At 42.6% G+C, this 23,350-nt stretch overlaps 1 protein-coding gene and 1 pseudogene across 1 annotated transcript in view; one reads left to right on the forward strand and one right to left on the reverse strand.

Annotated features, from left to right (window-relative positions):
• The window catches only part of LOC139384756 (tubby protein-like), a 57,927-nt gene extending 46,492 nt beyond the window's left edge, over positions 1–11,435 (forward strand). The window contains exons 5-12 of the mRNA XM_071129629.1: positions 14–166; positions 948–1,069; positions 2,228–2,419; positions 2,919–3,031; positions 5,914–6,028; positions 6,510–6,608; positions 6,727–6,898; positions 10,910–11,435. Of these exons, the coding sequence (XP_070985730.1) occupies positions 14–166; positions 948–1,069; positions 2,228–2,419; positions 2,919–3,031; positions 5,914–6,028; positions 6,510–6,608; positions 6,727–6,898; positions 10,910–11,043 (1,100 nt within the window). The 3' untranslated portion in view covers positions 11,044–11,435. The remainder of the gene's footprint in view (positions 1–13; positions 167–947; positions 1,070–2,227; positions 2,420–2,918; positions 3,032–5,913; positions 6,029–6,509; positions 6,609–6,726; positions 6,899–10,909) is intronic.
• Positions 11,436–14,289: 2,854 nt separating this feature from the next.
• LOC139385182 (protein RIC-3-like) lies at positions 14,290–18,540 on the reverse strand (annotated as a pseudogene).
• Positions 18,541–23,350: the final 4,810 nt, after the last annotated feature.

A 23,350-nucleotide genomic window follows, 5' to 3' on the forward strand; every position in this document is an offset into this window, starting at 1 on the left:
GGTGGTGTGGCAGGACTCGATGGGCCGGCGTCCTTCCAGGAAGAGGGCCAGATCCAGATCATGACGGTGGGTCACTGGGCCGTGGAGGAGGGGAGTGAGGGAGATGCTGTGATCAGTGCTCAGCCACAGGGCAAGCAGGACCTGAGGGTCACCATGCTTAAGAAAGGTATCAATACATATCGGCCTATCCCTGGCCTCCAGCCTGATCTGTGTACATGTACAGTCCCTCTGTGGCTTCGATTGGTCTGAAACACAGGTCAGAGAGTGATTGGCACTTGTCCTCTCCAATCATGCAGTGATTGGTCTGAGATTATGAGATTGTGAGGACCTTGGATTTATTATACAGTAAGACCTGTCAAATACAGCTCTCCTTTCCCCTGAGATCTTTGCCAACTGAACAATAACATCTAAGTCAACTAAACAGTAACATCATGCTTATTACACCATCAATAACACCTTACTAAAAACATCAACAGTACTCCACTTGTTTTGTTCCTCTTGGTAAATAGGTTTCCAGTTTCCACCACCTTTTGATAGCTGAAAACATACTGTACAGTGACAGTTAGATACATTTATCTTAAAAATTCTCATGGGCAACCAACCAATTCAGGAAGCAGCAGGTATGCTATGTATGACCTGTTGTGATGCTTTTAGTGAGCACGCTACAGGTGTCTATTGGCAGCTTTTCATGGTTCTTTCCCTGTTGGAGAGAGAGCCTTATACAGTTCAGACTCTACCCAGAACACTACCTTTAGACAGTAGTTCATCCAAACCTCTCCATGAACTGATGTTTCAGAACAGGCTTATGTGTCTATGTTCCTGTGTGTTGTATCTTTGTGTACAGTGCTTGGTGTATGGTGCAGCATGCATTTACAGTTCTGTTGTTATTCAAACAGCATTACTAGGAGCACGACAATGCCATTACATTATGTATTTTCTGTTTGAAGGTATTTCTAGTAGTATGAACTTTGACGAAGAGGAGGATGATGAGGATGAAGTCAGTTCCAGTTCCTCTCAGCTCAACAGTAACACACGGCCAGGCTCTGCCACCAGCAAGAAGTCCTGCAAGGTACACTATCTGATGCTCTGTGGTCATCTATTGATTCCTGACTCTTGGATGGAGCTTTTACTTTACACACAGTGTGCACTAATGCACCCTCTATTTGCTTTGTTCCTCTGCTCAGCGGGGCTCAGCCATTAGTCCATTTGGGGAATGACGACAGAGCAGTTTTGTGTTTTGGGCTACATTATGCTCAACCTATTCCTCTTGTGTATCTTTATTATTGTCATTTGAACTGTAGTTTGTTGATGCATGGAAGCAGCCCAGACATCTTCTGATGTGAATAGTTTTACCTAATGGAAATGGGACTTTTTCCCCCTGATCTCAGAACATAAGCAGTCTCATGAATTAATCTGAGAGGGGAAAGGGGAACGTTTGTATATCAAACTGCCTCTCCTAATCATGTCCTTGCTGAACTCTGTGGTAGCTGAATATAATATTCCTGTTGGCATGGCTTTCTATCATGCAGTTGACATACCCTGGCCCTTTGGCCCCCTGGCAGTTTTGAAATGCTATTTAAAATACCCCTCTGAAAAGACAAATGACAGTCCACAAAATGACAGGCTACTAAGTCTTAGGTTAGCTCTGGTATTTCTGACTTGTCATCTGTCATATTCCGAAATAACTGCTGATTATTATTTGTATGAATATTTTAAACCTGCAGGAAATGTGGTGTGAGAACAGGCTGTTTTTCTCTGCTGTTTCTTTCCTCCCCTGCTGTCTGACTTAGAGGTAGAGCTAGTCAGAGGAGGCGGTGGGCTGTGTAGTCTCCTGTGGTTCGAGGAGGTTGAGGGGAAGTGACTCTTTAGTGTACTGTGGGCTTTAGAGAGGCACCTGACATCAGGAGTGACATTAGAAGCTACCCTGAGCACCTGACCATGTCACCTACCTGCTGAGACAGTCTGTCTCTTACTAGAAGTTTGGTTGTTAATCATGTCTCCTCGCTGCCTGGTCCTTCCATGTGGATCTAACCCCCTGTTGAAACCCAGATGGCGTCTACACAGCCTCATGGTTTTAAACACAATGTGCTAATGTAGTTTCAGTCCCCAATGGATGTTTTATAATAACCATTATCATTTTATAATGGAAGGGATGCAGAATAGCTGAAGGTCCGGTAATCTGATGTTTTGAACGTGACATGGACTGATGTGTCTCTCTGTCCCTCAGGAGGCAGCCTCAGCATCCACCCCTCCCGTCAGTGAGCCGGCCATTGACGTGGATGACCTGGAAGAGTTCACCCTGAGACCAGCCCCTCAGGGGATCACGGTGAAGTGCAGGATCACCAGAGACAAGAAGGGCATGGACCGAGGCATGTATCCTACCTACTACCTCCACCTGGAGAGGGAGGATGGGAAGAAGGTGAGTGTGGAGCAGAAGGATAAATACTTACCACACTGACAGAACGCAAAGTGTGACCCTTTAGGGCAGGGCTGTTCAATGTCGGTCCTGGATGGCCAAAAAACGACTGCTTTTCATCCTCTCCTTCTAATAAGGGACTGATTTAGACCTAGGACACCAGGTTAGTGCAATTAACTACCAGGTTGAAACAAAAATCAGAAGTGTTTCTGCCCTCCAGGACCAGAATTGAAAAGCACTGCTTTAGGGCCACCATCCATCCTGACACCACTTGACCCTCTGCCTATGAACAAAAACTGGTGTCAAATACCATCATGACACTATGAATTAGCATGACCAATCAACCGTGAAAGGCTGTGAAAGGAGTACATGCTTTGATTGTTTAGTGGAGCTGGTTAGATGAGGCTAATTTAGATGTTGCAGCCTCAAATCCCAGGGCTTATTGATGATGGTGTTGTTTCTGATGAAGTTGCTTTGCTAATTGGATTTGTTCTTGCCATAGGTGTTCCTGTTAGCTGGAAGGAAGAGAAAGAAGAGCAAAACATCTAATTACCTCATCTCCATCGATCCCACTGATCTGTCTCGAGGGGGGGAGAGTTTCATCGGGAAGCTGCGGTGAGTGAGTCTGCTGCTGTTTCTTTTGAGCACGGGGCTGCAGCTGCAATTTTCACAATAATGAGCTCATCATTATGGGAAATCCAGGTTACCTTCCAAGAAACTGTGGAAGATGGTTGTTTCTCTTTCCGACTGTAGGCCAATGGGCAGAGGTATTACAACAATGTAGAGTAGAGCAGGCTACTGAGTGCATGCTCATACTTATCTGTCAACTCCATGGCATTCTCTAACCTTAAATATATTTTATGCAAGAAGGACGTTTTCCTTTTTGGAGTAGCTGAATGAATGTTCTGTTTGATATATGCTGTAATGAATTAGGGGCTATGCAGGCCCACACCTGGCTGCTCTCTTGGAGAAGACAAAGTAATTGGATTCATTACTTCCGTTTGAGCGCTCATTGTTGGGATGAGGAAGCAACACCTGTGTGTTGGCAGCCAGGGGGCCAGGGTTGATTAAAGCAAGGACAGAGAGACCCTGTGGGCACACTGGAGAGGGGCACTGCTGCAGCCTACACACCATGGCAGAAGCTTCCTATAAGGATGTGTGGGTGGGTCTGCACTGACGACAGTATGTCTACATTGTTTTGATTCATCAGCTTTGTGTGTGTGTGCGCATACATACAGTGCCTTCAGAAAGTATTCACATAAAGTATTTCAATATTTTGTTGTGTTAAAATGGATGAAATTTAGATTTTGTGTCACTGGCCTACACATAATAACCCATAACTTACACATAATGACCCATAACTTACACACAATACCCAGTGGAATTATGTTTTTATTTTATTTTTATTGAACCTTTATTTAACTAGGTAGTGGCTGTGATAGGCGAAAACGGAAGATGGATCAACAACATTGTAGTTACTCGACAATACTAACACATGTTTGGGGAAATTCCAACACAGCATATCACTGAGTACCCCTCTTCATATTTTCAAGCATGGTGGTGGCTGAGTCATGTTATGGGTATGCTTGTCATCGGCAAGGACTAGGGTGTTTTTGGGGATAAAAAGAAGCTGAATAGAGCTAAGCTCAGGCAAAATCCTTTCACTCTGCTTTCCAACAGACACTGGGAGACAAATTCACCTCTCAGCAGGACAATAACCTAAAACACAAGGCCAAATATACACTGGAGTTGCTTACCAAGACAACGTTGAATGTGGCATAGTTGCAGTTTTGACTTAAATCGGGTTGAAAATCTATGGTAAGACTTGAAAATGGCTGTCCAGCAATGATCAACAACCAACTTTAGCTTGAATATTTCTTTTCATGGTCAAATATCATACAATCCAGGTGTGCAAAGCTCTTCGAGACTGACACAGAAAGACTCGCAGCTGTAATCACCGCCAAAGGTGATTCTAACATGTATTGACTCAGGGGTGTGAATACTTATGTAAATGAGATATATCTGTATTTCATTTTCAAAACATTTAAAAAAAAATCTAAACTTTTTTACTTTGTCATTATGGGTTATTGTGGGTGAGACAGATGGGTGAGAGAGAGAAAAAACTACAAATAAATATGGAATAAGTAAAGGGGTATGAATACTTTCTGAAAACTTTCTGTGACCAGATTTCACTGTGGGGGTTTACTTTTGTTTACGCCTGTTCACTCTCTCTTATTAAGCCTTAGCCCCACCCATCTCTTTAAGAATTCACATGTAAACGCATGGCCAGCAACCGTCAGCATGGGCGACCCTCCATTATCTCAACCAATCGTGGCTAGCAAGGAAGGATCCTGTCTTTCTCCCTATATAGCTAAGGGCTTTCTCCTTGGCTAAACTAGGCTCATAGTTAAACAGTTTTATTCATATTTACGGATCCCGTACAAGTTTGTGATTAAGGCACATGAAAGTTCACATGTTCAAGAAGGCATTTGTGCAAAACAATCTCAAATTGTTTAATTAAAACGTCCCTGCTGTGAAGTAGAAACTAGCCTCAAACGCCACCGATCCTGTAACCAGTCACATATTGTCTGGGCCTGCTCACTGTCTGCGTTAGTATAGAATAGTGCCGGGGCCCCAGGCTTTGATTTCCAGGAAGGCAGTGACATCAGGGCTCCTTAGAAATAGGATCAGCTCTGGCCACACTCTTCATTAATCTGGTGTACTGGCTGCTTCTGCTGGTCGATAGGCTACGCTCCCCTCCCCTCTGCGCCTCTCGCTCCTCACGCCTCTATCATCACAGTAACACTTGACTGATGGAGAGCTGGATTGAGAAGAGCAGCTGACTTTTCACCTGCCACTTGTGAGAGTCATGGACAGGCCGCATAAATGAGCTCCTGACTTTTCAATTGACCTTTAAGAGCCGTCCAATCCGCCATTAGGGGCTCCAGTTGTGATTGAGGTAAAGGGATTAACAGAGATATGAGCCATTATTCAACCTAGCTGTGCAGACATCTCATCTAACCCTCTCCAACTGTTTATAGCCATACAAGTATTTATTTTGACAGCTAATAACGAAATAATGCAGTTTTAATTCATAAATTAAATTTACTATGGCAATAGTATAAACACCATGATTGCATGTACTGTAAGATATGATAAACACTAATTGTAATTTGAAATAATGTGATGGTGACTTTTGAACGACTAATGACTCAACCGTTTAACCAAAAACAATGATGTTGTTGATGATGATGATGATGTAAACCATTTACATTGATTGCGCATCATGGGCTGGATACAAATGTATTGTTTTCTTAAGGTTGATTAGCAGAGCCTTTTTCCTGCTCATTGAGTCTGATTGAAGGATGGGCTCCAGGAGGTGGCTGATTAGGGATAATGGCCACTGCCTTCATCTGTCTCAATGGCTCCTTGTCCCTTTAGTATGGCATACTCTCCCAGTCCCTCTGTATCCTCAGTGTGTTTTCTCTTCTCTACAGGTCCAACCTCATGGGAACCAAGTTTACAGTGTATGACAGTGGACAGAACCCTGGGAAGACAACCTCCAGCCTAGAGGCTACTAACCTGCGGCAGGAGCTGGCAGCTGTCTGCTATGTGAGTCCTCCTGTTGTCTATTACCCAGATACAAACAGGCAAACATTGAGCTACTCTCAGGCCCATAGCTAATTAGCGTTACCTTAGTCTGGGGGAGACATGGACGTGTCAGACACAAGTAAGAGAGGAGAGGCAAGCAAGGTAAAATACATACACTGAATCCAGAGACCGCACACAGAGCACTACTCTCAGGCATTAGGACCAGCCCCTGTAGCCCCTTAATAACAGTGCCTTCATCTGGGGAGACATCGGTGTGTCAGACACATAATAGCAAATAAAATAAAAGAGGCAAACCTGGATGAATCCATACAATGTCATGGGTTTAGCAGGCAAAGCCACAGAGCATTGGTGTTGGAACATGGGGACACCTAGTGCTCACATTTAAATGTCAACAGTTTTGGCCTGATACTTTATCAACGAGGACTCTGTGGTTGACAGAGACTGGACCATAATATAAGTCCCCACTGTGCTTCTTTTTCAGGAAACCAATGTTTTAGGGTTCAAAGGACCTCGTAAAATGAGTGTCATCATTCCTGGAATGAACATGGACCATGTGAGAGTCGCCATCTGCCCACGGAATGTAAGTAAAAAAAAATATTCCTCAATGTAGGTAGAGTATGTTAGGGACTGGTAGTGTGGTTTCAGTTGGTTGCCTTGAGTAATGGTTTACCTGTCTGTGACTTATTCTCGCCACTCAGGACCATGAGTCTTTACTGGCGCGGTGGCAGAACAAGAGCACAGAGAGCGTGATCGAGCTTCACAACAAGACCCCCGTGTGGAACGACGACACTCAGTCCTACGTTCTCAACTTCCACGGCAGAGTCACTCAGGCCTCAGTCAAGAATTTCCAGATCATCCACGACAATGACCGTGAGCTCTGATCAGTCGGGGTCTCAACCTACTGTTGCGAGTTGTCATTTTGAAATGTGGTTGTGCATCAGCAGTTTTTCTCTTTTTATGTCAGTCACTGATAGTCAGTCAATTAGCCCATATCAACATTTTTGGGGAGATTGCGAAATTAGTTTTGCGGCCAGCTACTGAATTACCAGCTATAGGGCCCCCATTGATTTTGTTAGTCAGTCAGATATCATATTAAACATTGTAAACATTTCTCTCCACCCTATAGCAAACTGTGTAGAATTGTAGGAAATTAGCTGTAAAAAAAGCTAATTTACCTCTCTACCCCATGGCAAAATATGTCGAATTGAAGCAAACTTGCTTTAACACTGCAACACTTTCTCTACAGCCAATGGCAACGTGTAGAATTGCATGAAATGAACTATAAAATGTAAGGCCATAGTAGCAAAGTAGTTACAATTTAGCAGATTAACACTGGAGTGATAGATGAGCAGATGATGGTGTGTAAATAGTGATACTGGTGTGCAAAAGAGCAGCAAAGTAAATAAAAACAATATGGGGATGAGGTAGGTAGATTGGGTGGGCTATTTACAGATGGACTATGTACAGCTGCAGCGACCGGTTAGTTGCTCAGATAGCTGATGTTTAAAGTTAGTGAGGGAAATGTAAGTCTACAGCTTCAGCGATTTTTGCAATTCGTTCCAGTCACTGGCAGCAGAGAACTGGAAGGAAAGGCGGCCAAAGGAGGTGTTGGCTTTGGGGATGACTAGTGAGATATACCTGCTGGAGCGAGTGCTACGGGCAGGTGTTGTTATCGTGACCAGTGAACTGAGATAAGGCGGAGCTTTACCTAGCATAGACTTGTAGATGACCTGGAGCCGGTGGGTCTGGCGATGAATATGTAGCGAGGGCCAGCCGACTAGAGCATACAGGTCAGGTCGCAGTGGTGGGTGGTATAAGGAGCTTTAGTAACAAAACGGATGGCACTGTGATAGACTGCATACAATTTGCTGAGTAGAGTATTGGAAGCTATTTTGTAGATGACATCGCCGAAGTCGAGGATCGGTAGGATAGTCAGTTTTACTAGGGTAAGTTTGGCGACGTGTGTGAAGGAGGCTTTGTTGCGAAATAGAAAGCCGATTCTAGATTTGATTTTGGATTGGAGATGTTTGATATGAGTCTGGAAGGAGAGTTCACAGTCTAGCCAGACACCTAGGTATTTGTAGGTGTCCACGTATTCTAGGTTAGAAACATCCAGGGTGGTGATGCTAGTCGGGCAGGCGGGTGCGAGCAGCGAACGGTTGAAAACCATGCATTTGGTTTTGCTAGCATTTAAGAGCAGTTGGAGGCCACAGAAGGAGTGTTGTATGGCATTGAAGCTCGTTTGGAGGTTAGTTAACACAGTGTCCAAGGAAGGGCCAGATGTATACAGAATGGTGTCGTCTGCGTAGAGGTGGATCAGGGAATCACCCGCAGCAAGAGCGACATCGTTGATATATACAGAGAAAAGAGTCGGCCCGAGAATTTAACCCTGTGGTACCCCCATAGACTGCCAGAGGTCCGGACAACAGGCCCTCCGATTTAACACACTGATCTCTATCTGCAAAGTAGTTGGTGAACCAGGCGAGGCAGTCATTTGAGAAACCAAGGCTATTGAGTCTGCCAATAAGAATACGTTGATTGAAAGAGTTGAAAGCCTTGGTCAGGTCGATGAAGACGGCTGCACAGTACTGTCTTTTATCGATGGCGGTTATGATATCGTTTCGTACCTTGAGCGTGGCTGAGGTGCACCCGTGACCAGTTTGGAAACCGGATTGAAGGCCGGAGAAGGTACGGTGAGATTCGATATGGTCATTGATCTGTTTATTAACTTGGCTTTCAAAGACTTTAGAAAGGCAGGGCAGGATGAATATAGGTCTGTAACAGTTTGGGTCTAGAGTGTCACCCCCTTTGAAGAGGGGGATGACCGCGGCAGCTTTCCAATCTTTAGGAATCTCAGACGAAATGAGAGGTTGAACAGACTGGTAATAAGGGTTGCAACAATGGCGGCGGAAAATTTTAGAAAGAGAGGGTCCAGATTGTCTAGTCCAGCTGATTTGTACGGGTCCAGGTTTTTCAGCTCTTTCAGAACATCTGCGATCTGGATTTGGGTGAAGGAGAAGCTGGGGAGGCTCGTGAGGGGTGCGGAGCTGTAGGCCGGGGTTGGGGTAGCCAGGAGGAAAGCATGGCCAGCCGTAGAGAAATGCTTTTTGAAATTTCCGATTATCATGGATTTATCGGTGGTGACCGTGTCACCTAGCCTCAGTGCAGTGGGCAGCTGGGAGGAGGTGCTCTTGTTCTCCATGGACTTTAGTGTCCCAAAACATTTTGGAGTTGGAGATACAGGATGCAAATTTCTGTTTGAAAAAGCTAGCCTTTGCTTTCCTGACTGACTGTGTGTATTGGTTCCTGACTTCCCTGAACAGTTGCATATCGCGGGGACTATTCGATGCTATTGCAGTCCGCCACAGGATGTTTTTGTGCTGGCCAAGGGCAGTCAAGTCTGGAGTGAACCAAGGGCTATATCTGTTGTTAGTTCTACCTTTTTTGAAAGGGGCATGCTTATTTAAGATGATGAGGAAATTACTTTTAAAGATCGACCAGGCATCCTCGACTGACGGGATGAGGTCAATATCCTTCCAGGATACCTGGGCCAGGTCGATTAGAAAGGCCTGCTCGCAGAAGTGTTTTAGGGAGCGTTTGACAGTGATGAGAGGTGGTCGTTTAACCGCGGACCCGTAGCGAATGCAGGCAATGAGGCAGTGATCGCTGAGATCCTGATTGAAAACAGCAGAGGTGTATTTGGAGGGCAAGTTGGTCAGGATAATATCTATGAGGTTGCTCATGTTTACTGATTTAGGGTTGTACCTGGTGGTTTCCTTGATAATTTGTGTGAGATTGAGGGCATCTAGCTTAGATTGTAGGACTGCTGGGGTGTTAAGCATATTCCAGTTTAGGTCACCTAACAGAGCAAACTCTGAAGATAGATGGGGGGCAATCAATTCACATATGGTGTCCAGGGCACAGCTGGGAGCTGAGGGGGTCTATAACAGGCGGCAACAGTGAGATACTTATTTCTGGAGAGATTAATTTTAAAAATTATAAATTCGAACTGTTTGGGCACAGACCTGGAAAGTATGACAGAACTTTGCAAGCTATCTCTGCAGTAGATTGCAACTCCTCCCCCTTTGGCAGTTCTATCTTGACGGAAAATGTTGTAGTTGGGTATGGAAATCTCAACATTTTTGGTGGCCTTCCTAAGCCAGGATTCAGACACGGCAAGGACATCGGGGTTGGCGGAGTGTGCTAAAGCAGTGAGTAAAACAAACTTAGGGAGGAGGCTTCTGATGTTAACATGCATGAAACCAAGGCTTTTTCGATTACAGAAGTCAACAAATGAGAGTGCCTGGGGACACGCTCAGCCTGGGTTAGCCCCTACATCACCCAAGGAACAGAGGAGGAGTAGGATGAGGGTACGGCTAAAGGCTAGCAAAACTGGTCGTCTGGTGCATTTGGGACAGAGAATAAAAGGAGCATATTTCTGGGCGTGGTAGAATAGATTCAGGGCATAATGTGCAGACAGGGGTATGGTGGGGTGTGGGTACAGTGGAGGTAAGCCCAGGCCCTGAGTGACGATATAGGGAATAGGGTGCCATTTGGTATGCAGACAAAGTACAGAGCACAGTGCAAGGATAACAGCAGGCCTGTGTGTATTAACACACTAATCTCTCACGTTATCCTATATTTATGTCATTCTCTGAATCTGGCACACCGGAGGGGTTTTATTCTCCATATTTTTACTTATTCAAGAAATATATTTTCACTCACTTCTTTTAAAGTGATATTTTTAAGGTCTGAGTACGTCAAATAAATGAAATAAACTTTTATTTGAGTAATGATAGTTTATATTGTTTTATGTAACTAAAACCCTACATTTATCAAGTTATCACTTCTTTATTTTCTGTTTCTTCCTCACCCCTTTAGCGGACTACATTGTGATGCAGTTTGGGCGGGTTGCAGAGGATGTATTCACCATGGACTATAACTACCCTATGTGTGCCCTCCAAGCCTTCGCCATTGCTCTCTCCAGCTTTGACAGCAAGCTGGCCTGTGAGTAGCAGCCACCCTCAGTCCTTTCCCTCCTGAGAAGCTACCTGCTCCAAACTGAAGGCCTACTCATGGGTCTCCTTTAGTCCATCAGTCCCCTCACCAAGGGCTGCAGTTAATCCCGGGTCACCATTGGGGCCCAACACTGTCCAAGAATCCCCCCTGGAATTTGCTTAAGCCGAGGATGGTGTGGAGGCACAAACTGTCTGCAAGAGTGTCTGTGAGTGTGTGTATGTGTTCTGGTGCTCCTTAGGAACCCTTCCAGTCTCTATTCAGGATAAGGATATGTCAATCAGTGGACAGGACAAGCACAAAGACTTACCCACTCTTGATTTTAATAGATCATGTTTTAAATTAAATATGTAACAATGAATTCTGTTACTTTATGTAGCCGTTGTGGAATTCTAACATTTCTTTAACCATTAATTACTTTTCAATAAATTTAACATTTATTGCAACAACAAAAAAACTAACAACTGTTCATCTTCATGTTGAAGTGGTTGAAGGAGTTTCATCGTAGTAATTAACCCCCACATGCCACCTTTAACTTATTCAATATTGGACTGGAAACCATTAGGTTACAAATTAGGACCCATTCAAGATTGAAAACATAATTCAAGATAAAGCTCCTAACAAATAACACTAACTTCATAACTGTCACTAATATTACTCATTTGAACATCACATTCACCTCCATGTATGTGTTTATATTGTTATTTATGTATTTATACATATCATGACAAAGGTAACTGCCAAAATAAAGGAAACACCAACATAAAGTGTCTTAATAAGGGGTTGGGTCACCACGAGCCAGAACAGCTTCCAATCACATTGGTATAGATTCCTGTCTGGAACGCTATTGGAGGGATGCGACACCATTCTTGCACAATAAATTCCATCATTGGGTGTTTTGTTGATGGTGATGGAAAACGCTGTCTCAGGTGCCGCCTCCAGAATCTCCCATAAGTTTACAATTTGATTGAGATCTGGTGACTGAGACACACACCCCTTTAAACCCCCTATACTTATTTGAGACCCCTCTGAGTTCTATTCTTCTAGCCATTGTAGCCAAAATAATAGGTAACTGGGCATTTTTATACATGACCCTAAGGATGATGGGATTAAATAACTGAGGAACCACGCCTGTGTGGAAGCACCTGCTTTCATAATACTTTGTATCCCTAATTTACTCAAGTGGTTTCTTTATTCTGGCAGTTACCTGTATCTTGTTCTTAAGTGTGTCCATATCCTTAGTTTACACTCATTGAATCTTTGTTTTTGAGCCTGAAGCATACATGATTGAAGGGAATATCTGTCATACCGACACATAGGATAAAAACAGGTAGTTAGTCAATTGGATATGAACAGACCAGATCAGCCAAGGTCATGACACACAGTCCGTGCATCTTGTAAAACATCATATCACACTATCAAGTATGAGAATGTATAGGATGGTGCACTTTAACGACGTTTACAGTGTATGTGAAATAGCTGTACATATTGTGCCTTTGGAGACAAAATCCAATTTTATGCTTTAACTTGATCAGATGTTCTCTCTCTGAGACGGGACTTTGTAATGCACCTGACCTGTCTGAGCCTGGGTTTCTTTGTTCTGCCTGCTCCCTCTCCACCCTCTACTAGAAAAACACTTCTTGAGGTGACGGGATTTGTTCCCTTTTCTGTTTGGTTATATTATTTTCAGATGATGAAGTCACTAAAGTCAGTTATTTTTAATATGCTGTAAATTCTCAACTCCCTGAATAAAATATGATTTACTAATTTGTCCCCAGGAATCTTAACGAATTAGATTCAGTAATATAATGTACAGAATCGGTTATTGGCACCAGGCACAAGACCATGGGCATTGTGGTTTGCAGATGCACTCATATCTTCATCTGACATTATCAGATGAACTGATAACATCCATCTGATAATGTGATTCATTTCACACGTTATCAGAGACCAAACCACTCAGATATGGCAAGGATAGTAGCAGGCCTGTGTGTATTAACACACATACTAATATCTCATGTTATCCTATATTGATATCATTCTCTATGAATCTGGCATACCAGAGGATTTTATTCTCTATATTTTAGTGGATCAATAAATATCTTTACCCTACTTTTAAATATATATATTTTTCTGACTTTATTGAACAGATAGAAAGAGAGGATGACAGTAGGGAAAGATAGAGAGGTTGTGTCAAAGGGCAGTAGACTGGATTCAAACCTATGCTGATATTGTAGAAATGTGCTAGTGGCTGCGACATTACCATTAGACCACCTGGCCACTCTCCACACTTGTTGAGAGGCAAAAACCTTTCACAAAATATATGAAACTATTTTATATGTTATGGATATTAAGTGGAAAATGAAGACCAAATGAAAGCAAACAGCAAAGAACAATCTCTGATGAGGCAGCTCATTGCTATAGTAAGTTATGAAAAAGGGTCTACTTTAATCAACCATGATATTCCTGTTTCTTAGTAATGTGTTCCAACTCTTCTGAATTTTTAGGCAAACTGTTGAGATCCTTGCAGAAAAAAATACTGTGCTTTTCATATCAAGTTTCTTTGTGTCCAAGAAACAAGGCCCTTTCATTCTGTGAGTGTGTTTAGTACTGTTTCACTGTAATGTAAAATGTGTACATTGTTCAATATACAGTGTTTGTATACACACAGTTCTCTGATTATGAAAAAAATAAAACTCCAATGAGTCAAACAACAGTCACATGCACCCACAACACTATGTATACTCTCTGACTGAACCCCTGAGATGTTTGTGAAGTGATGATATGGTCGTAAAGGACAATAGGCAGCTAGTGTAACCGATGTGAAATGGCTAGCTAGTTAGTGGTGGTGCGCGCTAATAGCATTTCAATCGGTCACTCGCTCTGAGACCTGAAGTAGTTGTTCCCCTTGCTCTGCAAGGGCCACGGCTTTTGTGGAGCGATGGTTCGTGGGTGACTGTTGTTGATGTGTGCAGAGGGTCCCTGGTTCGAGCCCAGGTAGGGGCGAGGAGAGGGACGGAAGCAAACCTGTTACACTAGGATAGTGGACAGTGTCCTCGAGGATAGCGGTACGGTAGTACAGTGTATTCAACAGGAAAACAGGAGACTCATACAACTCATGGACAATTCATTTTTTATTACAAATACATTCTGGGCTTAATAGTTGCTGGTTTGAAAAAATATTTTTCATATGACCTTTTAATAGAATTTGTCCACTTTAATAGTCTGAGATACAAAAGCTGGACTTGAACGATCTACCTCTGTTTACTCATTTATGTGGGTCCCTGCTCTCTCTCTGTTTACAATCTATCCCAGAGGACACCAGGGTCTCTACAATGCTTGACTGCCATATTGGAATAAAGTTAGTCAGATAGTTTGATGTCTACCATCAAAGGACATGATGAATTGTGGGTAAATGGTTTTCTTTAAAGCAGAATGAATATTAGGGTATTAGGTAGTCTAGTTAGGATCACAAAATTCACCCACTGAACAGCATATTCTGTCTTGGGACGCAAGGAGACAGGATAGAAAACGGGGATTTGCATAAGGAGAGGTACATTCTTGGGAATATTCAGAACATTCAGTAAGGTCAAATGGCTAGAGAGGCAAGTTTAGGATGAACTAGTTTCCTCATTGACTCTGCCCTCTCTTTCTCTCCTGTTCCTCAACCTGAGAGAACTCCCAATCCCCAGCTCCCCAGACCTATCTGGTGGGGTGAAGCTGTCTGTCTCTTCAGACTGAGACAGTAGAATGTACTCTTCTTCCATCTCTTCTTCTGCTTCTGGATTACTACAGACATCACAACTAAAACTGAGAGACTCGGCCTCCATCAGTGGGTCTTCATCACCTACTACTCCCTCTTCCTCTGTCTCATCCACTTGCTCCTCTTCCTCTGTCTCATCCACTTGCTCCTCTTCCTCCTCTCTTCCTTCTCCTCTTCATACCTATATTCATAGACTGTATCCTGCTTAGGGTAGTGAAACACATCTTTGTGGTCGCTGAATCTGATTACTCTGGTGGGACTACTACCCGTGTCTTCCATTCCTCCTTCAGGAGGTGGGGGCGGGCAGAGCTACTGCTCCTCCTCCTCCTCTGCGTCCTCTTCTACCTCCTCAGCCAGGGCCTCGGCAGTGGGTATCTGAGTCAGCAGCAGGCTCCTCCAGGATGGTGATGGGGTCATAACTGCCGCTGCGCCTGCCTCCGGGCTCCTTATACTGGGGGTAGGTCTCCTCATGGTAGCCTGGAGAGAGAGAGAGAAAGACATGGAATGACAGGGACACACTCTACCAGAGGGGACAATCAGAATATCAACTGTCTCACAGTCCAACGTTTTGCTAACTTACCTTTTCCACTTCACCTCTGTCATAATTCTATAGAAGTACAGTAAGTAATACGCAAAGCCTCATGTGAATATTATTTTATGTATGGTGAGTGACAGAGGAGCCTACTGTGTTGTGTTAACCTACCCTCTCAGTCAGCAGCGTAGGGCACCATCTCAGGTGTGGCCCCCTCCATCAGTCGTACCTCCTGCATCACCCGGCTGATCTTACTCAGCTTCCGCAGTAACTTCTCCTGCTTGGATGCTCTTCTAACCTTGCTGCTAGTCGTGCTGCATACCACCAGAGAGCAGCAGAGAGAGGGGAAAAGTGGGCCTCAATACCAATGCGGTCCTTCTCCCATTCATACCACAGTGCTTTCATTCTGATCAATCTTTATCTATAGCCTGGAGATTATTCATGCTCATGATAACCTTTTATGCCTTCCTGCAACACTTTCACAGATTACAAATGTTAAGTCAAACACATTTTAATGAAATGGCTAAAAACTGCCTCAAGGATGAGCAATATTAAGAAGTTATTGTGAAGAGGTGAAAAATGGCATGCAGAAATTAGTAAAGAGAGAAGTTAATAGCTGAGATTTGTCCTGAAAGGAGATATTTGTCTCTGAAAAGGATAGGAAATCTACTCCAGTATGGAGTGAAAATGAAGAGAGCCACTAATTGCATGTTATTGATCTAATATACACCTTATTAATAAAGATCAGAGTGAATATCGTTATCTGTTATTGGAGATCAAATATTCACCGTCCATGGATGGTGGCCCCAATCTCTGTGTAAAACAGGAGGCTTTTAAATGTACATGCTTTCCTTCAAGTTGCATCAAATCTACAATGTAGTACAATCTTCATGAAGCACAAAATATACACTTGCATGGTGGGTAAGAGTGCGAACCTATAAAGATTGTCATGTCATATTTTAACAGTTGGATCCAGACAAAAAAACAAATGGCACATGAGCAAAGGAATGCCTGAATATGGGAGAGTTAATCAAAGAATTTTCCCTTTCATTTTTATGTGGCGTCCACCCTGATTTATCCCTGCAATGGAGTAATTTATTTGACTCTTCTTAGATCTGGGCTGGGAGAAGTGGTGTGTAAATGGAAATATGGGCCATTTACCTGTTAGGAGTGCTGCTCCTTCTGGAGAAGATCCTCTACTTCACCCTCTGTCTCCAGCAGCTTCTCCTGAAGCTGGGCCAGCTCATCATCTGCTGGGAGGGAAACATGGCAGTCAGGGATTTAAAGAGCAAACTCATGCATGGACGAACACACACCGTATCTAGAGTTGCTTTCCAATGTTGCAGAAAGCCTTGAGATTCAACATTCACTCTGCACGTTCAGAACTACACGTTCAATACTCAGGAATGGAAACGAATCAACCATTGTGACTCAATGTTTCTTAATTACGGAAGGTGAGAGTGGCATTGATACATAGGACATGAATAGATTTATATGCATGTCCCTGTCACATTGTCCCCCACCCCTACCCCCTTAGCATTCATTTGATGAATGGAGCTAAACCTCTTAGTGCTGATCCAAAATACATGCAGTAATTGGTATTAGACACTGCTGGGCTGAAACAACATTACTTCTGATTGCTAATCCAGGTCTAACAAAGGCAGGGAACAAAGCTCCCTGTGAGTTGGACAGGATCCTAATCTACCTTATCATGGAGTTGCTTAAATTGGAGCTACTGATACATTCTGCAGGGGCCCTGACAAATGGAACGATCAAAACAATGAAGAAGTTGATTGAAAATAAGCCCTCAAAGTCATGAAAGAGGTGACTGTTAGAGAGGAGCTCATTTGTCAGATGACATTTCTCCTCGCAGGGTGTGCTATATCCTGCATTAGTCTTTCATCAGGGTGAATCATCACGGAATGTAGGACCTAAATGGTGTGTGTTAGGGAGGTCAGGTGCATGGGACTGTTATCAACTGCGCTATGAGATAAAAGGCACATCATATACATCATTGCGCCATTCACAATGGCCTAGCTATTAATGATGTGATGCTGTCTACTTACTCCTCCTCTCCTGCCAAGCTTCAAATGTCATTGTAGGAAATCGGCATACCAGTTTAGTACTTTTTCCTTTAGGCCTAGTTGTCATCTGTGAATACAACAATGCATTTATGATATGCACACCTTCTAATGTACTGGATGCACTGGACTCCTAGCTAGTATAGGTATTACATGGATGCTGTTAATAACTGTATAGTCTACATCTTCTACATTCCTGCCTCTAAATAGTTTGTCTATCCATTTAACTGAGCCACTCTAGGGTGGACATTGTGCAGCTTATCTAGAATATGATGAAGAGGATGTAGAGTAGGATTCCAAATCCGTAGATGGGAACGGCCTGGCTGATCAGATTGGATTTAGTGGCTCCTCGGATCTGAAGTGTGCCCATGCCTTTGACTTTAGCCAGGACCTCAGGGCTGTGGGGCCCAGAGTCATGAGTCCCCTCCATCCACTGTCCGAGGCCCTCCTCTGGCATCTGTAGGCGATGCATCATGGGAGGATAATACCCAGGACCAACTAGGAATGAGAGCAGAGAGCACTGATCAACAAACTAGGAAGAAGCCTGCAGTGTTCAATGATTAATCAATGTACAGTTTACTGAAGTATAATATATTATGGAGAGCGATGGTCACAATGAAGAACAGGAAAAACAAGACAAATTACAATTACTTTATTTGAATGGTGTGGGAATTCATAAAACTGGCAAGGGCGATGAGGAGCAGAACACAGCACAGAGGATAACCTCCTAGACTAAATAGATGCATACAACCTGATGATGATGATGACAAAAGTGTAGGCTATAATAACTTACAGTTGTAGGCTATTGGCAAAATGCATAGACTTATATGAAATTCTGTATTCAATAGTTACATGCTGTTACTGTACGTATTATACATTATTTAGCTTTGCTGGCAGGTTTGTAGATGGCTAGAACGATACGCAAAATATGGAATTATCTTCCAAGCATCAAAGCCGAACTGCACATCAACATCAGAACGGATCAGTGATAAGCTGCCTTACCCTCGGGCTGCCCTATATCATTCTTCCCTCTCGGGAAAATTATTTAGGGAAGAAAAAACAAAGCACAGAGGACAGAGCAGAAAATCAGAGTAACCTTCTACATAGTTGTCATCGACATTTTGTCACAGATAAACTGTACCAGAGATAGTAGAGAATAGAGTATATTTGGCTGTACATTAAACCTCTGGTCGTCACTAGTTCCCACAACCACAAAGTCATAATTATGGCTACACCCCGCCCATTTTTACAATTGTTATTCGTACAATCTGATTTTAAACCTAACCCTAACCACATAGCTAACTTTATGCCTCACCTTAAATTTAGCCCCAAAATACGTTTTTTTTTTACGATATAGTCCATTTTTACTCTGTGGCTGTGGTAACTAGTGGAAACCCAACCCTCCAGCATCCTTCCTGATTTTACAGCTCAACGGAAGTGACCTGTTTTGTTTTGGCTTTGTGATTGGTGTATTTTCATTCAGTTTGCAGTAGCATGGCTGGAAGGCATCCAAGCTTTTATCAAATTAACGTCAGATTTTACTTTTCGTATCAGGTTATGATAATTAGGTTAAGATTAGGAACATGGTAAGGGTTAGCAAAAATGTTAATAATATATACTTTTGACGTTAATTTGACAAATACTGGATTATATATAGCAAGGCCTTGCTTGCAGTCTCATCCATGTGAGGCGTCATCCGCGGTCCAACAAAGTAGGCCCTACCGTGTAATTCTGAAGATATCCATCAGATGGCAATGCAGCTTTAGCTATTGGAAAGGAACGCTGCCACTACCTCGCTCTCCAACCAAGGTGCGTCATGAATTGAGGAGCAAACACAATTGGTCAGATTTCTGCAACTCATTTACCAATCACATCCATGTTTTGATTTGTATTCGCATCGTGATTGGTCTATGAGCCCATAGGAGGCCATTGAAGTGTATAAAAACATCCTTAATTTCCGAGTCTGTACTCTAATTATAATGTAGGCTGATCAATGTGGGAGGAGCTATAGGAGGGCAGGCTCATTATAATGGCTGTTTTTAGACTCAATCAGGCAATGCAATTTTATTCCCCTGTTTTTTAGTGTAATACTTTTTGAATCACTTCAGTATGATAAAACAACCTGTAGGTCAAAACTTTTGCAGTTAGGGTAGGGACGTCACACGGATCCCAGATAGCACTGACCGTCTCAGCTATTGGCAACTGTAATCAAGGGCGAGGTCAGTTACCATGAGTACAATGATGGTGGTTTCTGTTCTGTAAATTCCATTTACCATGGTATAGGCTTGGCGATACAGGGAGGATGGTCGAGCGGCCTATTATATTTTGAATTCAGAGCAGTAGATTGTAAATATTTATGACGAGTCACCGAACAAAATAATTACCCTACTCTAAACTTTACAGATATAGTTCCATATGGTTGATATTTCACATAGGCCTACAGTATCAGTCATTCAGGAATAGTGACAAAGGTCTCCCTGAGACAATGTTAGTCTAATCTCATTACCAAAGTTGGCCTACAGTAATTGTGTTCATTGTGCAATTATAATTGCCCAGAATGATTTATTTTATGTGATAGTTTTGTAGCCTGCGTAGGTGAAGCTAGCAGAGTTTAGTCCACAAAAAGCTAGTGTCCAATAGACCTTGGTTAGGGCCCACTCACTTTGTTTTATGAGTGTGAATGTATAGTTTAGCCACATGAGGTCTGTACATAGATTTATTAAAGCAATTCCATTTTCCCTGAAAGGTGACATTTTGAGCAGGCATGCAAAGAAAGAAAACCATGTGGCTGTTGCAGTAATATCACTCTGAAGGTTGCCACCCTGCCTCTCACAGCAGTCTGCCATTGATCTGTCAGGCCGCATCAAAATACCTCCTCCAATGTGGTTTGGGAACACAAAGTAATCCTTTAGCTTCACACTTAGATTATAAACATAAAACACTCAGATCAAGTCCCAGTTAGTGTGAACTACATGGCCAGCATGGAATCAATGTACAGGAGCTCTCACAAGCATCTTTTGCTTAACCTTATTTCAAGATATTATAATTTTACAATGTGGCGTTAAAGTCAAACCTTTATAGGTCTTGTAGGTCTTACCAATTTTCGTGTTGAAATTAAATTCAGTGAAAACTGCCACCAGTGTACGTTATTTGCCATCCACCCACCATAATCTTTTAATCCTGGGAAACAAATATGTGTTTGTGTACCCTCTCTTGGAGGAATGGATTATGTGTAGATTATCAGTGCCAACCAGCATATGATTTGAACAGAGATTACAGATGGTTAATACAGCAGATAGCGAGCGATATGCTGAGTTTTTTGGCACCACACACTTACTTCAAAGTACTGTGGATGTGCCATAGCATTTAACAATATCTGGTTATTAGAGATTTCATTCATTGGGATTCTTGGCCTTAAATTGTGGGTACTTTGAAGAAAAGAGAGTTTAATTTTACCACTGTCACCCTCCCCCATTTCACTTTTATTTTCCTATTATTTGAGTCAACTCAACTGTGAATTGGCTCAAAATGTATTTCCATATTCCCCATAATTGCAGTGTTGTTAAAATAAGACTTTGATGGTTCTCATGGAAACCCATAAGTACACATCACGCTGTTCTATTACTCAAAAAATAAAACCTGCTAATGTCAGAGTGGTGAAAATATCACAGTATACTCCCATTTCCAAAATCCAACTGGGAAGTATTACATTTAGAATTCGACCACATGCATGCTCACAGACACATGGAAAAGCCGTTATGAGGAATGAAATACTAAGGTCTGTGGGTACATTTTGGACAGTGCCTTTGGTAATTTGCCTCTAGTTTGGACGATGCCATGCAGGAGGTATGTGTGAGAGTATGGCCAATTCACACTGCAGTGCGGCACATTGGTAATACTAGGCACTCTGCCTTTATCTGTTTACGGCACCTCTCTCTTATCCAGTCTTTAATTACTTAATTATTCTTCATTAGGCTCAATTAAAATACAATAGACTCGCTGCAGCAAAAGTCAGGCAATTTCTGCTCCCTCTCAGCAGTGTACAAAGCACAACAGAGGGAGGCTGCCGTGCTTGCCCTTCTATATGTACTTGGAAAAACAAGTTTTTCTTATTCCTTAGATGAAAGTCCTGGGCTCTCTTATTGTTATATTAATAGCAAAATGTAACACCGACTCTTATGGAATGTTCATGCTCCTCTATGTCTTGTGAGCAATAGATTCACATACATGGCAATCAACACACCTTCACCAAACAAAATTGCTTTCAGAAATGGAAATTGTTTTCTTTCTCTATATTCATGCAAGTGATTTGGTGTGCAATGTCACCTTACTCAGTGGTAGTGCATAGCGGGCCCAGGTTTACATCAAGTTGTTTTCCCTCCCCCTCTCTCTGCCTCTGTCTAAATCAGTCAATTTATTTACAAATTGCAAGTTGAGTGTAGGAGCAGGGGTTTTTCAGTGGTGGTGAAATATTAAATCAATGCACTCCTATATAAGGAGAAGGTTTAATTTTTTATTTGATATTGATGGGGATGAACCTTGCTTTGAGTGTCATGAAGGACACACTGTTACAAATCCCAGGCCTTTATATTCATAGAGCAAAGACAGTTGTGAAAAGTGAATGAGGTGGATTAATGGAGTCGAAGGAGGATGCTGTGCCGTACAGCTAGGACAGTCCTTGAGTGGCTCTTGTGCTGCTGTTGTCAGACTTTATTTATTAGCATCACAAGAAGGACAGTTGTGACAACTCTTTGAATAATCCACTGGTAACAAATGACCATGGGATCAAATTTAAATGTGTGCTAACTTCATGATTATATGATTATCCTCACCCTAAACATATGGAGAAGTAATTTATTTTATTTAACCTTTATTTTAACAGTAAGTTCTCTTTCACAGATGAGCCCTGTATACACATCAATCAAATATTGGTGGACACATAGAGATAGAACAACTGTTCTGTTATCTACGGATGGCCAATAGTGGCCACTGATGATGACAAAGATGATGAAGTAGACCTATCGTGCTGTTTCAGAGCTTGCATATGCGTCTGCTGGTTAGTTTTCAAGAGTTGTTTACACTGTAATCAGACCTGCAGCAGAGTTGTACAAGTGGTGGGACCCAACTCACTGGATGAGAGTCTACTATACAGCATCTCCACCCAGACTTTAACAACAAAGACAAAGAGAAGGCTAGCTTCTTATTCATCAACACATTCAGATAGACGTTCATTATTGGGAAAGAAACCAGGTCAGAAACAAAAAACAAATCCACATATCACATTCTAAAAACCATTTTTGTTAGGCTACATCTGGATGCTGCAATTGTAACAAAAATAGTAATTTAGTCTTTTTGCATTTCCATGACTGAAATCCTGGGGAACTAAAACAAGCTGTGTTTTATTCTGTTCTGTTTGTTTCACAGAGAGGGAGAGAGAGAGAGGATAGTTACACCTGCTTGGCCTATCATTTTAAAGGTAAGCCATGGCTGATCGTCTTTTCACAGAGGGAATGAACAATTGATTAGCTTTGTTTGACATATAGAGTTACTCAGCTGTGAACTGTATCTGTGTCTTCCCCTTTGATTGTGTTAGCCCTGTGCTGGGCTCCAGAGGGGCGCGCCACCGGGGTGGAGCCGCTGCTGAAGTTCACCTGATACAACTTTGATCTTCACCAGCGGGGGTGGAGATTATTTTATTTAAGGTGTCTCAGCATCACCGTGACATTGCGCTGTGTGAGGTACACAGTGAAATTGCAGGTTTATTTGCGCTATGCTAGATGTGTGCCCTTTCTCGCAAGTGCACACACACACTAAACACACACACACTAAACACAAACACACAGATCATTGAACCCCTCTTGGTTCTGCTCCATCAGGGTTTTGCCCACAGCTGCAGTGTTGTAAAGCTGCAGCTCAGTGTGCCCACCCTT

The sequence above is a fragment of the Oncorhynchus clarkii genome, chromosome 26 (genome assembly GCF_045791955.1).
Source record: "Oncorhynchus clarkii lewisi isolate Uvic-CL-2024 chromosome 26, UVic_Ocla_1.0, whole genome shotgun sequence".
NCBI lineage: Eukaryota > Metazoa > Chordata > Actinopteri > Salmoniformes > Salmonidae > Oncorhynchus > Oncorhynchus clarkii.